The sequence below is a fragment of the Dermochelys coriacea genome, chromosome 8 (genome assembly GCF_009764565.3).
Source record: "Dermochelys coriacea isolate rDerCor1 chromosome 8, rDerCor1.pri.v4, whole genome shotgun sequence".
Taxonomy (NCBI): domain Eukaryota; kingdom Metazoa; phylum Chordata; order Testudines; family Dermochelyidae; genus Dermochelys; species Dermochelys coriacea.
In genome coordinates, this window is record NC_050075.1 from 80,093,538 (window position 1) to 80,120,629 (window position 27,092).

At 41.7% G+C, this 27,092-nt stretch overlaps 1 protein-coding gene across 4 annotated transcripts; it reads right to left on the reverse strand.

The window, feature by feature from the left end:
- SAMD13 (sterile alpha motif domain containing 13) lies at positions 1-26,544 on the reverse strand. 4 transcript variants are annotated; one of them, XR_006273774.1, is made up of 7 exons: positions 26,476-26,544; positions 21,434-21,518; positions 20,559-20,668; positions 20,124-20,328; positions 18,931-19,095; positions 10,993-11,178; positions 719-853 (listed from the first exon to the last, which is right to left on the reverse strand). XR_006273774.1 is itself a non-coding variant. In XM_038413881.2 (4 exons), exons 1-4 carry the CDS (start codon positions 26,483-26,485, stop codon positions 710-712), a joined length of 351 nt encoding a protein of 116 aa, XP_038269809.1. In that variant the 5' UTR covers positions 26,486-26,544; the 3' UTR covers positions 1-709. The 4 variants fall into 4 exon arrangements, 2 of the variants coding, with proteins under 2 accessions (XP_038269809.1, XP_038269810.1); XR_006273773.1 differs by having other exon boundaries at positions 18,931-20,328; XM_038413881.2 differs by lacking the exons at positions 18,931-19,095; positions 20,124-20,328; positions 20,559-20,668 and having other exon boundaries at positions 1-853; positions 11,067-11,178.
- Between the last annotated feature and the right edge of the window lie 548 nt (positions 26,545-27,092).

Below are 27,092 nucleotides of genomic sequence, written 5' to 3' on the forward strand. Positions count from 1 at the left end.
TTTGTTTTACAAAAGCAACACCCGTTGTTGAAAACAAGTATACCTTACTTAGAACTGCGAATAAAACTGGGCGAAAACAAGCTGAAAATATGACCACCACCAAAAATACACAACCAAGCTTCACCTCTTAGGAAGGCCTTCTGCTATGAAAGGTGCTATGTTAATTGTACGTACAGCTTTCAACATTGCAATATACCACAAATAAACCTTAATAAGGTCAAAAATAGGACCCTTTGCAAAAAGGGGTGAGTTGGCAAATCCCAATCCAGTCACACAAGTTACACGGAGCAGTAACTTCAGTAGACATTTGTCATAAATCAGAATCTACTTTTGCTTCCTCTACCCAAATATATGTAAACTTTTAAGAATACTTTAAGTAATTCTTGAAAATTAACCTCTTGTTTGGCTTAGAAACAAAGAACTCCCTTTCTTCACTTTTTGTTCAGAATCTGATTTAATTATCTCAATGTATTCTGTTTAGGGAGCTGGAAGAGAAAATCATTATGTACCATGTGAAAATCCACACCATCCCTCTCAGTTCAGTCATAGTACAGTATATTGCCAAATCTATCCAATAGGATATATATCATTTCCATTTGGTTTAAATTCTTAAGACATATATTCTCTCTTTACAAAGTACCATCATATGAAACCAAATTGTTTATTTATTGTTATTCGAGGCACAACAGGACCCCAATTAGACCATTTGCTATAAAGAATTGTTCTTTAGATGTTGTGTCTGTAGAGGTTTTACGTGATATTCATAGATTTTCAGAGCTGGCCCCAGTTTTAACGCAAGTCCAGTCAATACATCATTTCTTGTCATCAGTAGCAATGATTTGCCGTCAATTTCCTAGAAAAAGAATTAACGCGTAATTAAGGGTAATGTACACATCTAAAAGATTACAAAACTATTCTCAACAGACAGGAGTATACTAAAAAGGATCATTCATGAAAAACAGAAATACTATGTTCTATTTTTCATAACTGTAAACATCTGTAACAAATGATGACATCTGCCAATATGCTGATTTTCAAAAGTGCTCACCCCCTGCAGCAGCTATTGACTTCAGCACCTCTAGAAATCACGCTATTTATTCAGGTGTCTAACTAGAAGCATCCACATTTGAAATTTTTTCCCAGTTATTAGTTTCAAATTCACGGATGCAGGAAAATGTTTTAATTATTAGGTACAGCAGAAAGGGTGGTCTTGTGGTTAACACAGTGACCTGCAGTGCAGAAGACCTGAGTTCAAGTCTCAGCTCTGCCATAGATAGTTTTGTGTGATCTTTGGCAAGTCACTTGATCTGTCTGTCACTTGATCTTCCCTGCCTTTTAAAAGAAGGTAATAATATTTCCTTTCTCCCTTGCTTTGTCTGCCCTGTCTATTTAGAGTGTATGTCACTTTGGTGCTTTTGAAAATCCCACCCCAAAATCTGAGGCCACTTTTAAAAATGTGCCTCTAAGTGACTTCTCTAAGGTCACAGAGTCAGGAACAGAATCCACATCCCTTGAGTCCCCATCCTGTGCTTTCATCACAAGACCATCCCTTCCCTCATAGTACTGCAGTCAGGGCTTAATTTGTGCCAGGGCTTGCCAGGGCTGAGCCGTGGAACATCTAGGCTTGGCAGTTCATAGGCCCAGCACCTCTGGGCTTGCTGTATCAGTTATGAATATAAATAAATAGCTTGAGCCCCAGCACCTCTTTCATTACAATTAAGCACTGACTGCAATGATACTGTATGGCACATCCACAGAATGCAAACTACAGCTATAAGGCTCTATACATGCATCAAAGAAGTGTAATGAGCAATACTTTTTTGGCATCACATGGTGTAGCGGGAGTGCTTCCTGAGGTCAGCAAGTCCCAGAGAAGTTTATAGCTTTACACAGTTTGCCCTACACTGTTTTATGTTCTTTTTTCCACACAAAAAACAGCATTTACTGATTTAGAATGTGTTAGGAAATAACTTAGACCCAGTTCACTCCCTCTAATCATTGCTATTTGCCTATAATATGCATAGCTAGTTATCAAAATGCACTAAGCTGCCAGCATTTAGGTGAAGCAAGAAAACGATCCAGAAATGTAATGTAATTTTGTATTTACATCTTCCAGTGCTACATTTTTCCTTACTAATTGAAATGAACAAAGTTTGTCCTAAGAATGTTAACTTCAGAGCAAATTAACCATTGGGTTCACAATTCAAACAAAAGGAAAAACATAAGATTCATGCTAGTGGAAGTATTGATTGGCCTGAACTCTGATCATTCTTCACTTTGGATAACTATTATTAAATGCAAAGTGCACAGAGAATTCACAACAATTTTATAGACAAAATATATGCATTAATGATAGCCCGAGAATTAACCGACAAGTCTATGGCACCCACACATAACTTTGAAAGAACTGTTTATAAATAATTTTCAATTAGGACGCAGCAAACCAAAAATAGATTTTGGTTGAAACTTCCCCCGTACCCTCATTACTCTGGTTAATCCCTCAAATGAAATTCATCATAATTTAATATTTCTGACAAATGTGTGTTTTCAACAACTCATTATCCAAGTATAGTAGCTGCCTCTTACCAATTGTTGAGAATTTTAATGGTCAATAATGGTTTCTACTCTTTCTTCTCCATTCATCACAATTCTCTTTGTAGTAATTTTGATGCCATTAACTATTTTGCTGGTCATTATGACTGATTTGAAGTTGCCTTTCCCACTGTTGTTCAGTGATGTGATGGAGGATGAAGAGCAGCCCCCAACTCGCTGGGAACCAAATGAAGTAAATCTAGTCCCTGAAATAGGAGACACTCCAGCAATAGAGACAGAGTATCTTTCACCACTTCTGCTTAGTCTTCCATGGAGTCCTCGCCGAATGCCAGAAATTCCATCAAGTAGATCATCCCAGAGTTTCACTGTAAAGGAGTCCATTCCTCTCAACACATCTGTGTGTGGGCTACCGAATGGGAATTCAGAATCAAAGTGACTCCCAACTCTGCCTTTCTGTCTACCTCTACCTTTTTCTCCACCTTCACCTCTACCTCTTCTGTCTTTTCCACTTATACCTCCTTCACTAGACATGTCATAGACATCCCGTTTTTTGGCATCAGATAAAACCTCATATGCCTTAGAGACTTCTATGAATTTCCTCTTTGCTGCCTCTCTGTTCTCTGGGTTTTTATCAGGGTGCACCTTCAATGCCAGTTTTCGGTATGCCTTTTTAATGTCATCTGCAGAGGCATTTCTTTGAATACCTAGAATGTCATAATAATTCACCATCTTGTCAAGATGTTCTTAGCATCAAAATTCAGTCTCTGTCCTCAGCAACCATTGGCAATCCAGTGAAATCCACTCTCTCTGTCCTTCAAGTTTAATATGGTTGAGTAATATCACAAATTTTTAGAAGGAAAACATGTTTATATTAAAATGATTTACAAAATGTCTCTCTGTGCTCCTCCATGTTTTTGTTAAGGTATCTTCGTTAGAGAGAGACATGGAAAACTAGCTATTTTCCAACCAACAGTCTGCTTTCAAGATAGCTATGAAGAGGCCTTTGTTGGAGGGGGGATTGTGACATCAGAGATAAATCAGCTAATAACCATGCTGAGGACTTTAGTTCATTTGCATACTGCAATCTCATTGCTTAAGGTGCTGTGACAGTGGTTATGAAGAGTCAAATTTAGCATTATTGAAATATAATCCTCTGGCTACATGACAGCCATGAATATTATTATTGTTTTTTGCAGCTGGCACTGAAAGTTTTGCTTTATCTGTTAAATATAGAAAGTCATAACACATGGCAAAGGGTTACATGCATCAAGTCACCCACATACACCAGCTGCATTGTCAGGACTTGTGTTTTCATCTGCTGAAGTAATGCAGGCATCCTAGCAAAGCTCTTCGAACTCTGCCTTGCGATGTGTTTCAGTCCATTTTAGTATCCTGCTCTTTGAGCCAATTGTTCAGAATGTTTATGGCTCATATTTTCTGTCTTGGTATTTTGCATCTTCCTGCTTCTCTAATTCCCCTCTATCCCCAACTCCCTCACAGTTACAGCAACCTGTTCCCTGCTAATTTGCTATTTTCACTGTTTTATAGTAATTTTGTTCCACTGAAATCGACTTACATCCACTGAAATCAGAGAGATATTAAGATTTAATAATACCAGCAGAAGTATAATCACCTTATAATCAACCACTTACACTAGCATTCACAATATACAGTTTTTTTAAAAATGTCTTTTTCCTCATCTGAGAAAGATGGGAGGGGTGAGGTAATATCTTTTATTGGACCAACTTCTGTTGGTGGAAGGGACAGGTGTTTGAGATTCACAGATCTCTTCCTCAGATCTTCTTCCTCATCTGTAAGACATGTTCAGGTTTTAAAGCAGCTTGGAGCCATTTATCAGTGTATTTTATGGATGAGATGTATTATACATCTCATTACAAAAAAGTGTGGACTCAGTTACTATTATGCAAAAGGTGGGATTTGAGAACAAAGCAAGCAATCACATTTTCCAACAATTCCCAATACACATGTTGTAGCTAACCACTATACAAAAGAATGGCCCATGTGTTCCCTCTACTTAATGGAAGCAGTTCAGTGGAGAACCATTTTCCATGGCAAAGGTAAGGCAAGGGGTTATGTGGGATGCCTCCCTCCATACACACAGTCACTTTCCCCCTTCAAGTGTGTGTGGCTAGGGGTGTGGGGAGAGAGACACATTATATGCATGCCTAGGGTGACCAGATAGTAAATGTGAAAAATCGGGACTGGCGGTGGCGGGTAATAGGTGCCTATATAAGACAAAGCCCCAAATATCGGGACTGTCCCTATAAAATAGGGACATCTGGTCACCCGATGCATGCCTGCCCATTCCTGCCCTAGGGCGAGTACATAAGTAAGGGTGGAAAGTCCTGAAATAGCATTAACTCCTGGTGCAATCTCACAGAGGATAGCTAGGGGGCAGCAACCAATGCCTGCACAGTTAGTGATCCCTCTGTGTTGCCATAGCTGGGTTCCTGATGATAAAGATCTGAAGAGCCTTAGAGATCCAACAATTAACAGAAACACACACAGATAAATGGAACCTTATGAACTAGCAACTTTCCTCCCAAATGCACAACAGCTGTCCTACCTTCATCATAATAAAAATAGCACTTAGCACTTCTATGCTGCCTTCTATCAGGTGATCTCAGAAGCTCTGTAGATATTAGAGTCGGCCTCACAGGAGTGCAGGAAAGTTGGCAATTATTACTGCTGCATTATTGACAAGGCAACTAAGGCACAGAGAGAGAAAGATTCTTGACTGAACTCACTCAGGCACGCCTGTCAGAGGAAGAAAAGCCAGAGCCCCTGATTTCTCCAACTGTCTCTTTCTTAATTGTAAAATCAACCTTCCTGGGGTGGTGGAAAGGAGTCCCAGGTGATGTTCTTGATGGTGTTAGAGAAGTAATAGACTCAGTCAAATCTGTTGTCTGATTACTCATCTTTAAATGTAAAATATGCTGAACAGTTAGCTGCAGCTGTAGAAAGAGGCTCCTTGAGCCCTTCCAGAGTATTACCCAAAACAAGGGTTTTTTCCCCCCCACAAGAATGAGACTAAATTTAGCTACCGGCTGCACTCATAAATCATAATCAGCTGGGATTTAATTTCTCAGGCTTTAAGGTCAGCTAGATTAACTCAGTAGCAAGAAGCTAATTTTATTCCTTTTTGAATAAACACTTTTTTTTTTTTTTTTGGAAAGCCTGCATTTCATTTTAGCATTAGACAGCTCTATGCCAAATAAAGAAGGCTAGAACAGAATTTTGATAGGCTTCTCTTCTGTGAGAGGAAGAGTTTAGAGCTGCAACGTTTGAAATGCTTTATGGATGGATAGATGGGTGGGGTGGAAGACAGAAGTTTAAAGCCATCTCCATTAAATGACCAAAGTCTTTTAGTGCAAAGAGTTCAGGTACATCAGAATGTAACAGGTAAAGAGGCAGCCTACAGGTCCTGAAATCTGTTAAATCTTTGCTAAAACATGCATGTTATAAATATATCTTTTAAGCCAAATTAAAAAGGGGGTTGCTGAATTGTATGATTTTTTAAAAATATGGTTTATATATACATTACATATACATATGTTACACTTGTAAAAAGATTCCAGATCTCTATCCTCCCCTTCAAAATTGTTCTTATCAGCTGCAAAAAGCATTAATTTTGCAAAAATTTAAACCAAGCAAAGAAAATAGGCAGAAATAGAATGTCGAGAAGAGATTATTAATATGCAGTTTTTACAGCTGTAATTTCTATCTGGCCAATATTTTGTAATTTATCAGATCCTGAACTAAATGAAATAAGAAGCTTTTAAGAAAAACATCTCCTCGAAGGATGCAGAGAATAAAAATAAAACTGCTTCCAAGTAGATACGTTCCCATATCTTCAATATGGAGAAGATTTTCACAGAAGACATTGTTATTTATTTGTTCTTTTGTTAAAAGACATTTTGGCCCAGATGTTCAAACTTGGGTGCTCTAGGATCTCATCTCCAGAAGTACTAAGCACCCACAGATGTCACTGACTCTGAGTTATGACTACTCAGCATTCTGGAAAATCAGGACAATTATCTAGGTGCCTAAATATGAATATCGGTGACTAACTTTGAGCACCCAAGTTGGAACATTTGGGTCTCAGTGATCAGGAACGGTGCCAGACTAACAGACCTGGAGATGTATGTTCTCTTGCTACAAAAGAGGCAGGCACATCACAGGCAGTTCTAGTGCAAATTTCCCTTCGCTGCCCCAGTGCTGCTCCTCAGCTGTGTGCAAGTAGCCCAGTTTCAATGGCCCATTCAGTCATTAACTTCACATCTGATAGACTGCCAGCAAGTGTGTCAGTCAATTCCAGTAATGAAGATGAAGGTTATGTGGATGCTTGTCCACTCGATACAAGACAGACTAAACTCATTCCACATGGACCTATGACTTTCGGTCATTGTTGTGACTTTTGTTGGTTTTGAACCATGAAACAGTGATCTGTAGGAGAAAGGATCCATATTGCATTACCGGCTTACTGAGTGATCAGTCCCTGGCTATCTTTTTCATTGATTCTTCCTCACTGATCCTTCCCTGTCACATTAAGACAGCTACTGTGGAACCTTTCATCCAAGAGGGAAGTGTCACCTTTGGTTTCACTGCTTCTACTCAGATGGCAGAAATGCTATAGGAGTAGGCTGTTCCAGCAATCACCTTGTTTCTCCCGAGATAAAAAGCATACCAGTGTCTTGTGCCTCCTCTCCAGCAGCCCAACAAGTGAAGATCCAACATCTTTCTCAAGGCAATTACAGACCAGTAAGTCTGACTTCAGTACCTGGTAAACTGGTTGAAACTATAGTAAAGAACAGAATTGTCAGGCACGTAGATGAACATAATTTGTTGGGGGAAGAGTCAACATGGTTTTTGAAAAGGGAAATCGCGCCTCACCAATCTGCTAGAATTCTTTGAGGGGGTCAACAAGCATGTGGAACAAGGGGTATCCAGTGGATGTAGTATACTTAGATTTTCAGAAAGCCTTTGATAAGGTCCCTCACCAAAGGCTCTTAAGCAAAGTAAGCTATCATGGGATAAGAGAGAAGATCTTCTCATGGATCAGTAACTGGCTAAAAGATAGGAAACAAAGGGTAGAAATAAATGGTCAGTTTTCAGAATGGAGAGAGGTAAATAGTGGTGTCCTCCATGGGTTGGTACTGGGTCCAGTACTACTCAACATGTTCATAAATGATCTGGACAAAGGGATAAAGAGTAAAGTGAAGATACAAAACTACTCAAGATAATTCAGTCCAAAGCTGACTGTGAAGAGCTACAAAGGGATCTCACAAAACTGGATGACTGGGCAACAAAATGGCAAATGAAATTCAATGTTGATAAATGCAAAGTAACTCACATTGAAAAACAATCTCAACTATACTTATAAAATGATGGGCTCTAAATTAGCTGTTACCACTCAAGAAAGAGACCTTGGAATAATTGTGGATAGTTCTCTGAAAACATCCACTCAATGTGCAGAGGCAGTCAAAAAAGCAAACAGAATGCTGGGAATCATTAAGAAAGAGATAAACAACAAGACAGAAAATCTCATATTGCCTCTATATAAATCCATTGTCTGTCCACATCTTGAATACTGCGTGCAGATGTGATCTCCGTGTCTCAAAAAATACGTATTGGAATTGAAAAAGGTTCAGAAAAGGGCAATGAAAATTATTAGGGGTATGGAACAGCTTCCGTATGAGGAGAGAACAACAAGATTGGGACTTTTCATCTTAGAAAAGAGATGACTAATGGGTGATATGATAGAGGTCTATACAATCATGACTGGTGTGCAGAAAGTAAATAAGGAAGTATTATTTACTTCTTCTGATAAAGATGGACTACAAGCCGTCAGGAACAGTATCCCCGATATTGTCACGGCTAACCTGGTGGCAGAACTTTGTGACTTTGTCCTGACCCATAACTTTCACATTTGGTGACAATGTATACCTTCAAATCAGCGGCACTGCGATGGGTACCCGCATGGCCCCACAGTATGCCAACATTTTTATGGCTGACTTAGAACAACGCTTCCTCAGCTCTCGTTCCCTAATGCCCCTACTCTACTTGCGCTACATTGATGACATCTTCATCATCTGGACCCATGGAAAAGAAGCTCTTGAGGAATTCCACCATGATTTCAACAATTTCCATCCCACCATCAACCTCAGCCTGCACCAGTCCACACAAGAGATCCACTTCCTGGACACTACGGTGCTAATAAGCGATGGTCACATAAACACCACCCTATATCGGAAACCTACTGACCGCTATTCCTACCTACATGCCTCTAGCTTTCATCCAGATCCTACCACTCGATCCATTGTCTACAGCCAAGCGCTACGATATAACCGCATTTGCTCCAACCCCTCAGACAGAGACAAACACCTACAAGATCTCTATCATGCATTCCTACAACTACAGTACCCACCTGCTGAAGTGAAGAAACAGATTGACAGAGCCAGAAGAGTACCCAGAAGTCACCTACTACAGGACAGGCCCAACAAAGAAAACAACAGAACGCCACTAGCCATCACCTTCAGCCCCCAACTAAAACCCCTCCAACGCATCATCAAGGATCTACAACCTATCCTGAAGGACGAGCCATCGCTCTCTCAGATCTTGGGAGACAGACCAGTCCTTGCTTACAGACAGCCCCCCAATCTGAAGCAAATACTCACCAGCAACCACACACCACACAACAGAACCACTAACCCAGGAACCTATCCTTGCAACAAAGCCCGTTGCCAACTCTGTCCACACATCTATTCAGGGGATACCATCATAGGGCCTAATCACATCAGCCACACTATCAGAGGCTCGTTCACCTGCGCATCTACCAATGTGATATATGCCATCATGTGCCAGCAATGCCCCTCTGCCATGTACATTGGCCAAACTGGACAGTCTCTACGTAAAAGAATGAATGGACACAAATCAGACGTCAAGAATTATAACATTCAAAAACCAGTTGGAGAACACTTCAATCTCTCTGGTCACTCGATCAGAGACCTAAGAGTGGCTATACTTCAACAAAAAAGCTTCAAAAACAGACTCCAACGAGAGACTGCTGAATTGGAATTAATTTGCAAACTGGATACAATTAACTTAGGCTTGAATAGAGACTGGGAATGGATGAGTCATTACACAAAGTAAAACTATTTCCCCATGGTATTTCTCCCTCCCACCCCACCCCCCACTGTTCCTCTGATATTCTTGTTAACTGCTGGAATTAGCCTACCTGCTTGTCACCATGAAAGGTTTTCCTCCTTCCCCCCCCTGCTGTTGGTGATGGCTTATCTTAAGTGATCACTCTCCTTACAGTGTGTATGATAAACCCATTGTTTCATGTTCTCTGTGTGTGTGTATATAAATCTCTCCTCTGTTTTTTCCACCAAATGCATCCGATGAAGTGAGCTGTAGCTCACGAAAGCTTATGCTCTAATAAATTTGTTAGTCTCTAAGGTGCCACAAGTACTCCTTTTCTTTTTGCGAATACAGACTAACAGGGCTGCTACTCTGAAACATAAGAACTAGGTGTCACCAAATGAAATTAAATAGGCAGCAGGTTTAAAACAAATAAAAGGAAGTATTTATTCACACAGTGCACAATCAGCCTGCTGAACTCTTTGCCACAGGATGTTGTGAAGGCCAAGACCATAACAGAGTTCAAAAAAGAACTAGATAAATTCATAGAGGATAGGTCCATCACTGGCCATTAACCAGGCAGGGATGGTGTCCCTAGCCTCTGTTTGCCAGAAACTGGGAATGGGCGACAGGGGATGGATCATGTGATGATTACCTGTTCTGTTCCCTCTGGGGCACCTGGCATTGGCCACTGTGGAAGACAGAACACTGGGCTAGATGGACCTTTGGTCTGACCCAATATGGCCATTCTTATGTTCACGTAGCAGAGCAATGTGCTGTTGCTATGTAAGAAGGCCACTGTTTCCCCTTACTTTCAATTCCTCTGTTTTCTGATTACTTGTAATGACTTTAATCAAGGAACCTTTCCTCAAACCAAGAGAGCAAGACTCCCAGGCCACAAAGCAGCATGCAACTGAACTTGTGGACATAACTCTTTTAGAGCACCTTCCCTCAGAGGAATTCAGAATTTTATAAACATTAACAAACTTATCCTCCCCACAACCTTAGGAGGTAGGGAAGTACTATTCCCATTTTACATATGGTGAAGCTTAGGCACTGAGCGTTTAAGTGACTTTCCTGAGATCACACAGAAAGGGCTGTGGCCAAGCCAAGAATAGATCTCAGATTCTTCAGCTCCCAGTCTAATGCTTTGATCACAAGAGCAGCCTTCCTCCAGCTACAGTGCATGTCCTGTAAAATGAGGATATTATTTAAAGATATTAAAAAGTTGTCACCCAGAATGTTCCCTTTCTGGGAGACTTACCATGCACTAACCTTTGTACAACCAGCCCATATAATGAAAATGTGAGGAGTCAAAGGGCAGTGACAGTCGATCCAAACCGATTTACCTGTTCTTGAAAAGCATTGGCTTGTTCTTCAAATCCTGCTGTTCTGAAGTAATTTACGACATCAGTGACAGCCCAGTCAGCAGGGTCAGGAGGTCTCCCATTCTCTACTGAACTACAAAATGCAAATTTAGACAGGTAATCACTATGTGTGTGCTTATTGTATGCTGCTTCTGTGTGTGCAGCCCACTTACTCTTTCCCCCAGAGGGAGGCACCTCCAGGACCCTCTTAAAGAAATGACAGTCACTCACATTCTTCCCCACTTCAAAGACGCAGTGTCAAGGACACCAGAGAATGGCTGGATACCTCTCCCTTGAGAATACATTATTGCTAGTCCTCAAATTGACCAGAAGGTGTCAGCAGAGACTCCTCCTCATGGAGGGGCTGAACATGCTGCCTTCACAGCTCTCCCCAGCCTCCTACTGGCCTTGGAGCACAAGACCTACCAAGTTTGGGGTTGAACACCAGTCTCCCAAGACTTTGTTTGCTATTTGTTTTCTCCTACCAAAGTCTGTTCAGGCGATTTCAGTATTTTGCCTTTGATTTTCCCCCATCTCTTTCTACACTGGCTTGTGCTTCCTGTAGATATCCCTAATGTGTGCATCCCCAATGTGCATATCCCTAATGGAATATATACATAAACTCTCTTATGAATCAGGGATGCATTTGCACCATTAAGCACTCTACATGCTCCCATTATCCAAGTTTTTCAACATTGCCTTTAAGACTTAAATCTATGGATTTTCTAATCAGCTAAGAATCCTAGAAAACATCTGTTAAACACAGTCAGAATTGATTCCTTTCTGTGGCTGACCTCAGCCAATTGCTTTCAGCAGCATCAGAAACAACAAATCATTCAGAATGTTACCCATTAGTTATTAATTCAGAGTGATTCCAGACAGCATTGCTTATCCTTAACCTACCTTCTTATCTCAGATAACCTTTTTGGCTCTGCAAGTTGTTAGTAAAACCTGCACATAACTAGCTTGACTCTGGCTTTCATCCAGTAATTTAAGGAGATGAACAGCAAGCAGTCAGTCACAGGAAACACCTGCTTTTATAAAATGCTTCTACAGCTACAGCTTTCAATGTACAAAAGAAGTTCAGCCACAGATATTCTCCATTTTAACTGTGCCATCCCTGTTAATAGCTCAGTTGTAGCATCAATAAGGAAACAACAAGCACTAATTTATGTATATATTTCTGAAATCAGGCGAAACACTTCCACAGTCTCAAATAATCTAAAGGGGCTCCCAAGAGGGAAACAGAGCTACAGCCAAAGGTCTTTATAATACATATTTTGAATATGAATATAAATAATTAGAAGCCAAAATTCAGCCTTCAGATACGTGGCCCAAGATTTCATTGTAACCACTGGGATTTGCATGCATGTGTCCCAGGGCAGAAATCTGGCCCAGAGACTTACTGTTCTAGCTTCCTTTAGTTTGGACATGAAAGACAAGGACATTTACAGTATCTTTCATCTCTGGGCAGTCTTTAGCCGAATCCCAGATGCACAGCACATATATGTATATCTATGTATTTATAATTCACTCGTCACTATGGAATACAAAGGCTCTCAAAGTTTATGTGAGCATACAAGTACTCAACAAGACTAATATCTATTGGAGTGGATTTAGACATTTAAAAAATTAATTCTCTTGCTTCACTTTTCCTTCTCGTCTCTTCCTGCATCTGTCTAAACTGAGCTATGCTTGGATTGCTAATAGGGAAAGCAATGCCAAGGTGGTGAATCTTGCATCTGACATCAAAACCCATGAAGTTCAGGATCACTGTGATGGTAGGGAGCTCCTGCTGTCGAAAAGGTCTAGTCCCTGCCCTGATGAGTCCTACTCTTACAATAGCAAAGGCCAAGTCCATTTCGGGCCTTGACAGTCAGGATTCAAGTTGTAGATTGTGGCCAGTATTGGACAGAGTCAAAACAGCATGCTGAGCACCGGGTAATGTGCTCAGGAGATTGATTTTGGCCTGTTCTTTCAAAGGTTCCTCTTCCCACTATCACTACTTCCATCTTGCCCGGGCTTAGTCAGGCAGCAACGCTAGACCACTGTGTGTTTCAGAGTGGCAGAAAGATCGATTTCACTGAAAGAGGCGGTGATCATCTCCATCAGCACAGGGTCCACGGTCTCCTAACTGCTTTTCACCAGCCACAAAGAACAGGGGCAGAATTGTGGTTGGTGGCTCAAACCTCACTGAGCACTTTGGGGGTCTCCCAGTTGTGTGACTGGCTGTTGCTTCTCCTCGGAATCCTGGGGTCTATATTTGTATGTGACAACAGAATTCTAGATCTTTGGAGTTGCACGGTAACATTGCTTGTATATTAGCATTTTAACCCCTTTAAAACATTTTCTGTCATTCATTAAATATAATACAAAAGCATTCCACAGCAATGGCCCAAAAACCATAGTAAGTTAAGAGCCAGGCTGAGAGCCCTTCACAAACAGACCCACTGATTTCAATGGGGCTACTTGTGGACTAAGATACTATTCACTGCAAGCAAAGGATTTGCTAACCAGGATCAGTACTGCAGAATACTTGTAGTATTTCTGTTAAATACAGAATTCATTTTAGTTTAAGATTTTTCTTGTTGCTCAAATTGTGATGCTTAAATCCTGAAATATACTATACAAATCTATGTCCACTCAACATTCACAAAGCCTCTATATTTTGTAGGAGTGGAGTTTATAAGTATTACACAAATCTCTGCATTTTCCCCAAGGTGCAGAATAGTCTTCTCACATCACATTTACAATCTGCATCATCACTCCACTTAAAATAAAAATTGAGCATTAAAAAAGTATGGTGAATTTTAAAAGTGCTTAATTTTCCATATTCTTTCTATATAGCAAATGAAAGATTTAATGTGCAAAAATGCCTATTAAAATTTTGTTTACTAACAAATACGTTTTAATTTCAAGCTTATTGTGCTTCAAGGCATGTTTTAAAACATCCTTATTTTTAGGTTTTAGTTCTCCATGCTATTGCTCTTACAGTACAGGAAATATTTATGCATAATGGTCCAGACTCACGCCAGGTATAAATACTTCAATGGAGCTACACTGGTGATTAACTTGTCCTAATAAATTCATGCTCCTGCCTCACAAGGAGCAGCCTCTTGCGGGACCTCAAGTGAAAGGTGGTTTCAAAAACTACAGAACTTAAAGTTTGGAAGGAGTGTGGCAGAATCCAGTTGAGACTGGCTGGATTTGTAACCTTTTCTCTTGGCTCCCAGACTGTGGATTGAACAGCTTCCTCATTGCCTAATTATTGTGCAAAGCTCAATTCTTTAGATAAGGAAAGGGAATGTGTGAGAATCATAACTTAAGCCATAAATACGTGTTTATGTCCGGCACACAAGGTGCCTTAAAACCTTAAAGGGGCTGGCGTTTTATGATCTGACAGGTTGAATTGCCAGGTACCAGATGCACTGATTACGAATAAAGTTGTGGCATGCTTGCTTTTCACCACTGTCTGTATGTTGTGCCTTTATTGCCATCATGTGGTGGAAGCAGAAAGGTCTGGAAAGATACAGCAGAATCTTGAAAAAACAGCTTTTACTAAAGCTATTTATAACCTCCTTAATATAGTGCCAAATGCTTATTTTGTACATCAGCACACACACGCTATATACATTCACTTAGAAACCACAGCTTCTGTTCAATTGAATTACATTAGCTTTAAATAGCCACCTTCAGTTAGTAGCTAAGCCTCTATCATTTGAGCCAAAAGGGAAAATAAATTAGATACAAGCTGACCTTGTTTTGATTACTTTCCCCCTGCAACACCCATGGTAAAGGTGAAGCTGCTAATTGAGGGTGGTTTCCGAATGGACATACATGTATGATCCATGTATAGTTACTGCATAAGTGCATAGGGCTGTGCTGTAACCAATGCTTGAAGTAGATCTAAATAGGAGGGGAAGCTCACCAGTTTTGAGAGCTGTCATCAAAGGTCTTGATGTTACGTGGTAATAAGGTGTTGCATCATCATCTTGTAGCGATGAGATGCAGCATGGGGGGTGGGGAAGGGGAGAGATTAGGAACCATTTATCTACCTGTCCATCACTGTGCAGTGTATTTCCTTTGGAGGAAATGAGAAGGAATGTGTCTGAAAGCAGTTTATGTCCCCAAGCAGCAGGCTTGCAGCCAACCAAGCCTAAGTATGTGTCTGTGTGTGTACATGCATGCACGCAGCTTATTGTTCCCACCCAGTGTCACTATTTAGATTTGACCAGGGTGAAGAACCTGCACCGATGTCAAAAGGAATAAAAATAGCAGGTTGTGGAGGTTTTTAGACAGGGAAGTTGAAAATACATTATTTCAGACAAGACATTGCACCAAATGCATGTATCATCTCCATCTGTCATCATCTCTGGATGGGAGGAGAACCCAGCAGGGGAACAGAACTCTCTCTGGAACAGGTGGGAAGGTGCCTCCCAGCTGGGACACTTCTCCCATCAGGCTGCTGTGCCTCGCACTTGCAGGAAACCTGGAAGCCCCAGTCAGGTACCTGGCCCACCTACTACCCCTCTTCTAATCCCCTGCCTAAGCAGTTCTCACCTCCTCAACAAAGGAGGAGCTCCCCCCAGGCTATCTCCTTTGTTAATCCCTGGTTGTAAGGATGGAAGGTGCTGTGTAACTGCAACTTTAGATGCTTACTCTCAGCATTTGTACAAATACAAATTCGTGAAAGCTCTATATGAACAGCAAACAAACAAGAAAAGAAAAGTGCAATGAACTGCAAAGATTAAGGCCCAGAATTTTAAAGGTAGGTAGGCATTGCTGTGCTCAGCAGTGCAACACCTAAATGATTTAGGAGCCTGAATTTCATATTCAAAAGGGATTTAGGAACATCTACTGTCAATGGGATTTATGCTCCTGAGGAGGCAGATTCACTTAGGGTGACCAGATAGCAAGTGTGAAAAATAGGGATGGGGGGTAATTGGCACCTATATAAGAAAAATCCCCAAATATCAGGACTGTCCCTTAAGTTCTTAAGTAGGGCTATAGAAGTAGATTGTGCCCTAGTAATGAACAGTGACCATAGGTAGGGATGCATTCCCAAAGCTTTGTAACGTGCTAAAATGCATCCTGAAACCTATTTAGATAGTGTTTGGGTGGAAATTGAACATCCCATCACTCTCTCTGAGAATGCAACAATCTGGGAGAAGCTCTGAAGAGGTTACTCCTCTCAGGATAAAAGGCAAGAGCTCCTCTCATGTCCAAAATGTGAAGACTGGTTTCCTCCCATGAGGCACTTTTATGTGGAAGTCTAATGAAACCTTACGTAAGAAACAAAAATGGGGATATAAGGTTACCTTGTCTGGGCAGAATACTGTATACAGTAGATCGGCCATAAGTACTCCCAGTTCCCCTACCCTTCTGGCCAAGCTGATGACTGAGACACTCTGTATCTCGGGAGAACACCCTGCACCCCCATGTTCACTGTTATATGATTGTGTGGTATCCAATGCAAAGTTTGTCATGTCGGGGTCTTCAGAAGGCTCACGATGCACGGAGCATTGTTGTTATAGTAATGTTGTAAGTTGTAATTTCACGTATATAGTTATAAGGCTGAAAATGTGTCCTCGTGGCTTAAAACAAGCCCAGGCAAAACTCTCCAGGAACAGAGGGGCATTTCATACCTCATCAGGGCATGTATGGGATAAACCCAGCCCAGCCTCACAGGAACAAAGGACACTGGCCTAGGCAGCATCAAAGGATTTGTTGGACTCTCGAGTGAGTCACCCCTCTTCCCTTGCTCAGTTTGGGATTACGATGAGGTAATGCTCATCTGACCCTGAAGTGGGGGAAAAGCCAAGAGGGAAGAAAGAACATGATAAAAGACAGGGATGTTTGCCATGCTCTTCCTCTCTCTTCCACCTCCATCTACAGGCATCACCACCACGCGACTGAAGCAATGTTCCTGGGAACACGTAGTACGGATTTCACCTTAACCAAGTCTAGTTTGTTAAGTTCTAGCACTAGAAAGCACTTTATCTTTATTTCTGTTGTAACCATTTCTGACTTTAATGCCTGGAATTTGTAGTCACTTTTTGTAGTTAAATAAACTTGTTTTATTCTTTAAACTAAACTAATCCAGTGTTGTGTTTAAACTGAATTGTGTAGGTAACTCTCCATTTAAAGTAACAAACTGTTGGATACTGATGCCCTTACAGGGGCAACAGACCTAAAATATCTGAACTGTCCAGGAGAGGGCTGGACAGTGCAGAACACACATTTTGGGTGAAAATTCAGGACTGAATTCAGTTGGCCTGTCAGATAAATTGCTCCGATGTCTATGTAGTGGGCGATGCACCAGGCTCTGTGCACAGAGACTTGGATCTTTCTCCTTCTTGGCAATTTACACAGTAAACAGACAGCTCTGTAGACTGTCATTACTTTGACTCAGAGAATCTTTGATCTTGGGTAGGCAGCGTTAGCAAGCATATCAAACTGTTCTGAGTTTGAGGATGCTGATGGAGGTCAGGGATCCTGGGGTCAAGATTTGCCTTGAGCCAAAAGTGGATACCCTCACCTAATACGGAGGCAAGTAGTGATGATCTTTGTGGGAGGTCAGAGCAAGAATGGAACTCCCACATAGAGCTTGTGGGGGTCTCTCAACCAGTTGTGAGAGTTGAGGACTATTAGGAACAGACAGCTTGTGCTTGTTGGGAGAGTAGACAGATTTGAGCCAGGCTTGACACCAAAAGTCCAGTCTTGCATGGAGTGTCACAAGCTGCCATCTGTCCCAAAAGTTTAAGGGCTTGCTGTGGTTTGGGGGCTCTGATATAGAGTAGCAATGAGACTGACTTTGAGGGGAACCTGTCTGGGGGGCAGGTATGCTCTGGCAGCTGCAGACTAGCATGGCTCCAATATAGTCTATGTGTGGATAGGCAGACTTTTCTGAATTGAGATGAAGGGTAGGCCCTTGTTGGTTGCTGACTGTACCTAAAGGAAGGAGCAACCCTTGAAGAGTGAGTCATCCACATGGGGGAGGATGACGATTCTCATTTGTTGAAGATGCACTGTGATGACGAAGAGGATTTTTGTGAAGACTCTCTTGATGGATGAAAGGCCAAAGGAGAGAATCCAGTGCTGGCAATGGTTGTTGCCCACAACAAACCATAAGACTCATCGGTGAGCTGGATTACTAGCCATATGGAAATATGCATCTTGGAAGTTGAGGGCAACAAACAATCCCTTTGGATCTAATGAAGGTACAATTGCTGCTAGCTGAGGAATATCTCTTGCGACTGAGAAGGTGAGGGGTTTGAGCTCTTTATCGTGAACGGTCCATCTAGACCAGTACTATTTATTTTGTTAGCAGTGTTGACCACTAGAGAATTTGGGAGGGAATGGGAGAAAGACACTCTGAACGCTTGGCTGGTACTTAGTAGTTTTTGTTAGCCCTCTTGCAGGTACGCAGGATGGTCACTAGAGTTTGTCATATTGTACAGGCTGGTAACAGTAAAGCATCATTGCTAGGCAAGACAATCTTTCCTTGAGGGTAGGGAAGCAAACCAGGGGGTGCCGAGGTTCCTATATCTCCTCCAAGGGGATCTGCAGGGCCTCTGATATGCTCTTCATTATCTCTTGAAAGGTCTTGAAGTCATCTGCATAGGATGATGGAGGGGGCATAACAGCCCTATCTGTTGAGGAGAGGATTTCACTGATGGAGATACCTCCTACTCCTCTGACCTTAACTCTTGTGCCCCAGGAGGGTCTGGCTGGGGAAGAGGGTCCCTGGGTACCAGTGGCTGCTGTTCCTGGTGAGTCCCATTGCACGACAGCAACCTATACAGCTGATCACTATAAGGGGCCTGCCACAGCGTGCTCTACTCACCGCTTGAGGCGCCTCCTCCTGGTTGCTCTGGGGATTAGCTCTTTCCAGGTCCAAGGCCCCCTTCTGCTGGTCACTGCATACCCTGCTGCCGCTCTCGCTCCCAGGTGCTACTCAAGGTGCTCTGCCTTCATGGCTTGGCCCAACGGTCTGGTCACTATAGTCCTCCTGTTCCAGGGTATCAAAGTTTTCCTTATAGTCTCAATCAGTCTTCTCATTCACTGCCCCAATGGTGCCACTCCCCTAGTGGCTGGTAGGGGAACCCAGGCCTGCCCTCTATTCCAGGTTCCAGCTCAGGGACCCTCTAATCAGCTGCCAAGGTCTGCACCATCCTGAACCTTGCTGTCTTTTCCCTGAGCCTTTCTTACTCCTTCTGGCTCCCCCCTCTGGGTTTGCCACCCAAACCCCTTCCTCCCAGGGATTAACTGCAGACTGAATTCTATAGCTCCAAACATGCCTCCCTTCCCAATGGGAGTAACTGCAGACTACTTCCTGCAGCCCCTTTCTGCTACCAGCTCCCTGGCTTCATAGAAGCCTCGCCTATCCCCGTATAGGTGAACTTACCGTAATTAAGGCTTTCCTTTCAGCCTAACTATCCCCCCTGCTTGCAGCCTAATAGGTTAATTGGCCCCCTGGCCTACATTAACCCTTTCAGGACGAGTATGGGGAACATGCCCCATCACAGAGCCCCAGGGTTCACAAGCTCACTATGGTGAGGTCCTGACAAGGTTGACGGGACAACTACCAACTGGTTCCTGGGATCTCCTGCGATATACCTAGGGGAGAAGGAAGATGGTAGAGTCTTGAATGGAAGTGTCTGTGTCTGAGAAGGTATCATCCCTGTATCCAGTGGAGGAGCTAACGGAGTCAGTACCAGAGGCTGCATCGGTACCGGAAGCCTAGGTGATGCCCACAGTCTCACTGTATCTGTGGCTGAGTCTTTGTATAGTAGTGTGGCAACACTGGGGGATGTGTCAGCTCTGGGGATAGGTTGGTACCAGCAGGACATTCCTCTCAGTACCCCTCAGCAAGAGAGATTCAGGATCTTCTATGACTTAGAGATCCTTGTTAGAGAGGAATCTGATCGGTACCAGTGATCCTGGGCATTGTTCCTCAAAATGAAGTATGTTGAGAGACACCAGAGATGATATAGATGGGCAGTCTGTACACTCTTTAGGACCTGAGAAAAACAGTACCAGAACAGGGGCCAAGATGAATCTGTGTTTGGAGGACTCCAATCCAGGTACCCACGATGGTGCTGCACTAGGATGCTGGAAGTCTTTTCAGTGGCACCGGCATGTTGATACTGGAAGGGGTGGAAGCCTTGGCAGTACCCATACTGGGATGCAGGTTTCCCTGCTCTCTGGCCTTTGGGGTGACTTTGCCTTTCTTTCAGGTTTCCTGTCAGGAGAATGGTAATTTTCATTTTTAGAAGGCTTTGAAGCCTCTGAAGCTGCCCCTTGGTCTGTGTTTATCGGAGCCAGAACCAGAGAAGCTAGAGCACCCTTAGAGGCTGAGGTTGATGTACTGAGGGGGGTGTTCAAAGCCCGAAGAGCCCTCCATAAGAAGTAGTTTCAATCTGTCCCCCTTTAGGTTCCTGGATCTGCTCTTGAAGCTGAAGCAGACCTTACCCTTTGATGGGATGTAAGATGCGTCGAGGAAGCTGGAATGCCCATCGCTGAGGGGGAAAAGACCTGTGGCAGGTCTGGCAGGGTTTGTAGCCTGGGGTTTCGGGTATAACCTACGTAGGAAAAAAAGGCCACAAACCAGCAGAGGTCAAGGGTGGTGGAGGCCCTGACCGCAAACAAAAGAAGTGTGGGATGACCCCCCACCCCAGAAAGCACAATTCTGTGCTAGAAATTAAAATAAGAAAACAGCAAAGTAAATAAAGAAAATACTAATAAATAAAAGAAGAAAACAAGCAAGCTGGATTAAGGCTAGCAAGTGAACACTGATATTCCAACTGAAGCCGGAAGGGGCTGAGAAGGAACTGGAGCAGTGACAGCTCAGCCTCTCCCTATATACCTCTGGACCAGAACATCAGGATGGGTAGGACACAGGTGCAGATCCATGGTTACTGCTGATGAAAAATTTCCAATTGAAAGTGCACAGGCAAACACGCATCTGGAGTGGAGTACCTATAGGGACAATTACTCAAAGAAGAACAAAGCATTTCCTCCCACAGATCATTATGAACTTGACATGATCAGGTACACACTGCATATTTGCTTTATGTTTGTTTTCACATGCAGAGTGCAGAAAGGAATTCCGTAACAGTCTTGGTTGAAAAGAACCCAGTAGGATGCCCCCTTTAACCAATGTAAGGTCTGAGACCTCTGTTTCCCAGCTGGAATGCAATAAAGACAACGGCAAATCGGGAAAGCTTGCAAACCCATAAATACACCGGTTCCCTCCACCCCCAACCATTAAAACTATTGGAGGAATTAAAACTAAAACCAAAATTTCTTTGTTGTCCACATATAACATACCCCAGGAATTCACTTACTTTTTGACATCCAGAGAGCCATTCTCCTTGTTTTCCATGTCAACAGACAGCATGGAGAGGGTTGAGGTTTCTTTAAGTTCAGCAACTAATCAATAAGGGGGGGGGGGAAAGAGGTGTTTAATAATCAGTAAATACAAAAGAGAAATATAATGTAACAGAAATGAGTGTTCTCCTGCACAAGACCACCTTCCCTTTGGAGAGAAAAAGTGCAGTCAGGGCCCTGCTTTCCTCAGAAGCTGGACAAAGCTGATATCTTATAAACTAGGAAAAGCTAATGAGCAAACTCCAGAGGTGCTCTCTGCTCTACAGACAAGCACTGAACATTCGATTTGACCCTTTTCCAAAATAAGTGCTTTTTAATACTTATTTATAGGGTTTTCTATGCCCCCCTCCCATTACGCTAGTATCTCACCTATGTGTATAGAATTTATTCTCACAACATCCCTGTGAGAAATGAAGCATCGTTGCCCCACTTTACAGGTAGGGAACTTCAGCACAGATGAGCTGGGTTATTTACCCAAGGTTACCCAGGAGGTTTATGGCAGAACCAGGAATTAAATCCATGTCTGCTGAGGCCTACTTCTGTGCCTTACCCACCTGACTATCCTTCTTGAGTTAGTGAAGCGTCTTCAGTAGCTGTAGTGAGTGCAGAGGAGAGAAGTGGGGACTCATAGTTAGAGTGAAATTGAAGAAAATCCAATTTGTTCTTCCTTCTTCCCCCCCTCCCTCCGCCCTGTGCGGGGATATTTTCGCAGTATATAGTTTTGCACCATTATCATGTTCATGGGAGAAGTGCAGGGGTGACCCAAGACCTTTTCCCCCAGGAACTCACTCCTGTTTCACAGAGCACTGGGTAACTAACTAAATATTCAAGATGTTCTTGCTGTGGCATTAATGGATGCCTATGACATGTCACAGAGTCCTTTGAAGAAGAAATGAATGGGAAATCATTAAATCTATGTAAAGCTTACAAAAATCTAGGATATAAATTAACGTTTAACAACACCTTTTGAAAAACCATTATTATATTTAATATATAATTAACAGGATGCAGAACACCAAATACAACTATTACAAACTCATCAAAAAAGGTGTTTCTTTCTGTACTGTAGATCAGATAATTTAATACAATTCCCCCCAATCACGTCTCACTCCATCTAAGAAGATTACTGCAAAATGACAAGTGCAACAATTATACTATTCGCAAAATGTTCTCCCAGATACAGTGAAACAAGCTTAAAAGAAGAAATAAAGCTACAGGTGTGTGGTATTTTTATTTACAGCACACACAAACAGACAAAAATTTGCAGTTTTTAATTACTGAGATGATCTGTTGAGAGTTGCTTTCTTTTTTTGCAATATACAAGGAAAGATTTTGGAAACTGAGTTACACACATTCACCATTTTATAAGCATCTCAGAAATCATTCACTAGGCAACATTACACCACATTGTCATTTTTCTAGGAAAAAAGTAAAAAAGAAAAACCTACCTACAAGCAACTAAAACAAATCATTTTTATAAGCTTATCAAGAACAGCAAAAGAACCCCCAAGGATTTCTTTCATAAAGTAGGCTGGCAAAGGAATTCAATAAGGAGGTACAATTTGACACAGTGAAATAAGATCAGGCTGGCTCAGAGCCAGCATGACGTTAGGAACCACATACAAGCTGCACCAACTGCCTTCTGTTTCATGGCTGACTTTTTAAAGACACAGTGTTCTGCCAGCTCACTTTAGCTAAATACCTTCAGCATAATAATTTAATGCTATAAATCACACGTCTCCTGCCACAGAATCCACTTAACAACTGCCTTGTAAAAGAGCCACAACTCTTTTGAAATTAATGAGTCTTTCCCCCTGCCTCTTTTATCAAACCACTGCTTCCTCACAAATGCTTACACTGTTAAATATTCATGAGCAGTTTCCAACTAATTTAACCTGAGTGAAAATAAAGAGAAAGCACATTTCAGATGTTGCAGGAACAAATATGCTGCTGAGGGTCTAACAATATTTGCCCTTGGAAAGAATCTCAGAGGGTCCAGTTTAAGCAATTTGTTTTTCAGGAAAGAGTTCCTGCAAAGAGAGCAGAAAATCTTCCCAAATCATTATACGGGGGAGTAATACACTTAACATTCAGTGTAAGATTCATGATTTGCTTCCTGGGACCTCGACACTGTAAACCTTTCCCACCCACCCCTACTACCAAACGCAATGTATTTAGTAACAGTAAATTCTGTTAGGAGCAACTTTGCTCAAACTGTAAAGTAGCTGATCCAAGGAAACTTTTATGGAAAGTGGAAACAATTAGGGCTGGGAAGGTTAGTCACTGAATTCATAAATGAGTTCATTTAATAACACAAGGGACAGAATACTCCAGCTTGAAGCACACACCCAGAAATCATAAGTGCCACCTAATTTTCTTTGAAATCTGTGCACTTCTGGTTCAGCATGAAAAACAAAGTTTGAATGGAAGGGCACAGACTGTCAGAAGGGTACCACAATTGTGCTGCTGAAGGGATCAGACAAAGGCAAGAAATGAAAGAAGAAATTCAGGGGGATAAATTCATTCAGTTGATTCGTACCTTATTTCACAAGTTGGTTCACTGATGTCAATGGAACTACTTGTAGAGTAAAATACTTCTCACTGTGACTACAAGTGGCTGAGTCTGGCCCAATGAGAAGCAAAATCAGGCAATTTTCCATAGCCATCAGCATGTTCTATCTATGCTACAATCATCTTATTTTAATTTCTCCCCCTAAACTTTTCAAGCAGGACATATAGTGAGAGATTGTTTAGGTGGCTCTGCTAACCACTGCTTACGCCACTGCAAATCTAAACTAACTTTCCTGGTTTTAGGACTCTTTCAGTTGTGAAGAAATGTTTGCTTTTATGTAGATTAAATGACTGGCAGTGCATGATGGGAAAACCCCCCAAGTATGTACTGTCTGGCCATACTCACATATTGCAGAATTCCCTCGCACTGCTTCTCAGCCATGACCCAAAGGGGTTTAAACACAAATTGAGCATGAGTCCACCTTTGACAGTCAGGACTAGCACAGATCCAGGCATCCCTAATACAGATTTTCTCCTATGCCAAACCTTTTAAAATTATATCCATTCAAGTCAAATCCTGCCAGGGTCAGGAATGACAGAATGAAATCATTACTATTTGATGGCTGCTTAGAAACTTACAAAGTAAGATGGAGGCCTCTTGCTGATTTTCAACAGATAGCCCATGACTTCATGAAATGACTACCGCAGCTAATACCGATAGGTGTCCCTGCTGGCAGTCTCAAAAAAAGAGGCCAAGACTGACTATGAAGAACTTCTGCTCAATTCACACTCCAAAGATGGTCCCTCCAGAGCAGTCCTGATGCACTCTGGCTGGGTAGTAAGGGGGAAATTTTGCACTACTGTTATCTGTGCCATAAATAGTGTGTGAATGGTGTACTTTGGTCTCCAGGCTATTAATCTGACATCTTCATGAACACTCCAGTCACTGAAAACATGGCATTAGTGGTTTTGGCCAAAGTATTGTATGCAAGAGTTAAAGTTCATTTCCCTGGCAATTTCACTTTGCCTGAATTATGCAATGACAGGTAAATAAACAAAGCACACACAAACCATTCAAACAGAATAATTTTGTGTTAAGACACTGAAAGTAGTGGTGGTACATGCTTTTTTGGTGTTTTAGAATTTATTTAGAATAAATATATATATACAGATAAATCAAATGGAATAATAGACACTTATGGGGCAGTATAAGACAGCAAAAGAACCCACTGCCATTTCACATCTCACTTTCTGGAAAATGTGGCATAAATACGTGTTTGTTAGTTTAGCTGCACAAAGCAATTCTCTTTGTTTTTCAAGAAGTGAAAAAGTTTTAAATGAGGACATCTTGAATTTGCTGCTTTGGGTGGTTTCTAACTTTGGTAACAAAACTGACATTTGAGGATACAAACATCAGGCAGCTATTCCCTCACAACCTCTCATTCCTTTCATCATGCTGTTCAATTAATCCTTAGAGTATTTAAAATAAAGTTCACACTGCACGTGTTCTGCTAAAAGTCCTTTAAAAGCAGAGATATGAATCCAATACATGGCCTATGGAAGAGTTCGATGCTGAGCCCTAATCCCCAGGTTCTATTGTTTTTAATCAGTTATGAGGTAACTTAATTCAATTAACAAGGAGATACTGTTGGAAAAATATTGCAGGAGAGGGTGCAGGGGATGGATATGGAGCCTTGTTGGATGGTTTGGCTTCTGTTACTGGTGAAAGATATTTTCCAGGCCACACTGGGAATGAAGTGAAACTAGGCAGTTCTCAGTTCCATGTCATGGGGTCAGTCCGAGGTGGCCCTAAGTTTATTTTATCTGCACAATATCAAACATTCAGAAATCGGTGCAGACGTACATTTATTAATATCCAAATGTCAGCTTTCTACTGACAAGCTTTCCATGTTCCTGGAAGCGTGTGCAGTACAAGAAAACCAAATACCTCACACACATGCATGGCAGCAACCTGCAGCAATCCTTTACTGTGAGAGAGAGAGATGCTGGAATTTAGATCTGGGAGAGCAAGATAGAGCCAGATATCTTTTCTTTTGCAATGACATGGGGGAGAAAATATCAGTAAATTCGTTCAAAGGGAAAATCAAGTGAAACAAAAAATCAAATCACTTTCACTTTGGTACTTCGGTTTTCTGCTGGACTAACTAGGCAAACTTCTCTTGAAAGAATGAAACAATAGTGTTAAGCCATGTGGAATGTAAGCTCTTAAGAGTGTGATAATCCCCTCTTTTATTCTTCTTTTTAAAAATGATGCATGATCCTTTTTGAGCTCATCTTCAATCCAGCAGCAAGTCCTGGCTCTCCACACAGGACTGTTGTAAGTTGCTCTAAATATACTTCAGGGCAAAGCATGCATTTTTAAGGAAGCTGCTGAGGGGAGGAATACAGAAGTAACTGAATCAGAAGAAGGAAACTGAATATTAAAAAAATCCCATTCCCTCTGAAGTGCACAGCAGACCTCACTTACCTTTCTTCATAGCCAGCAAAAGGCTGCCTTCCTCCAACACAGCTGCACCCACATGCAGAGTTCCAAATAGAAGATGCTCTGGCCAATCACAGACAATCTGTCAGGTAGTGTGGCATTCTGGGAGCTGTAGTCCATAAACTCTAGAGCAAGAGTAGCCTTCCAGATTTTACTGTCACTATGAGATCTCAATAAAAATATGCAGTTCTACATCCGAGACTCACTAGTTGGGAAGGAGACTTCCTCCATACTGCATTTAAAGCATTGATTAAAGGGGCAGGGAACCTGATTTACTCTTTGCTTGATAACAACCTAGTTAATTAGAACTGTATAAGTTCCTTTTACTATGACTATTTAAAATACACTTATGATCATGGAATAAATGATGATATATAAAGCAGACTGGGACTCCAGGAATGGAGGATTTTGCTCTGTGTTCGTCAAAAGGATATGTAAAAACTTCATATTGGTTTTCCTTATATGTCCTTGCAGTTAGACAGGAGAGACACCCCACAAATTAGGAGTTTAACCAAAGAAGAGCAAAAATGCTCAGAGAGTTTATCCAAACTTAAAAAGAAGGCAAAAATCCCAAATTCCCCTTCTTAATAAGAATCTTCCAC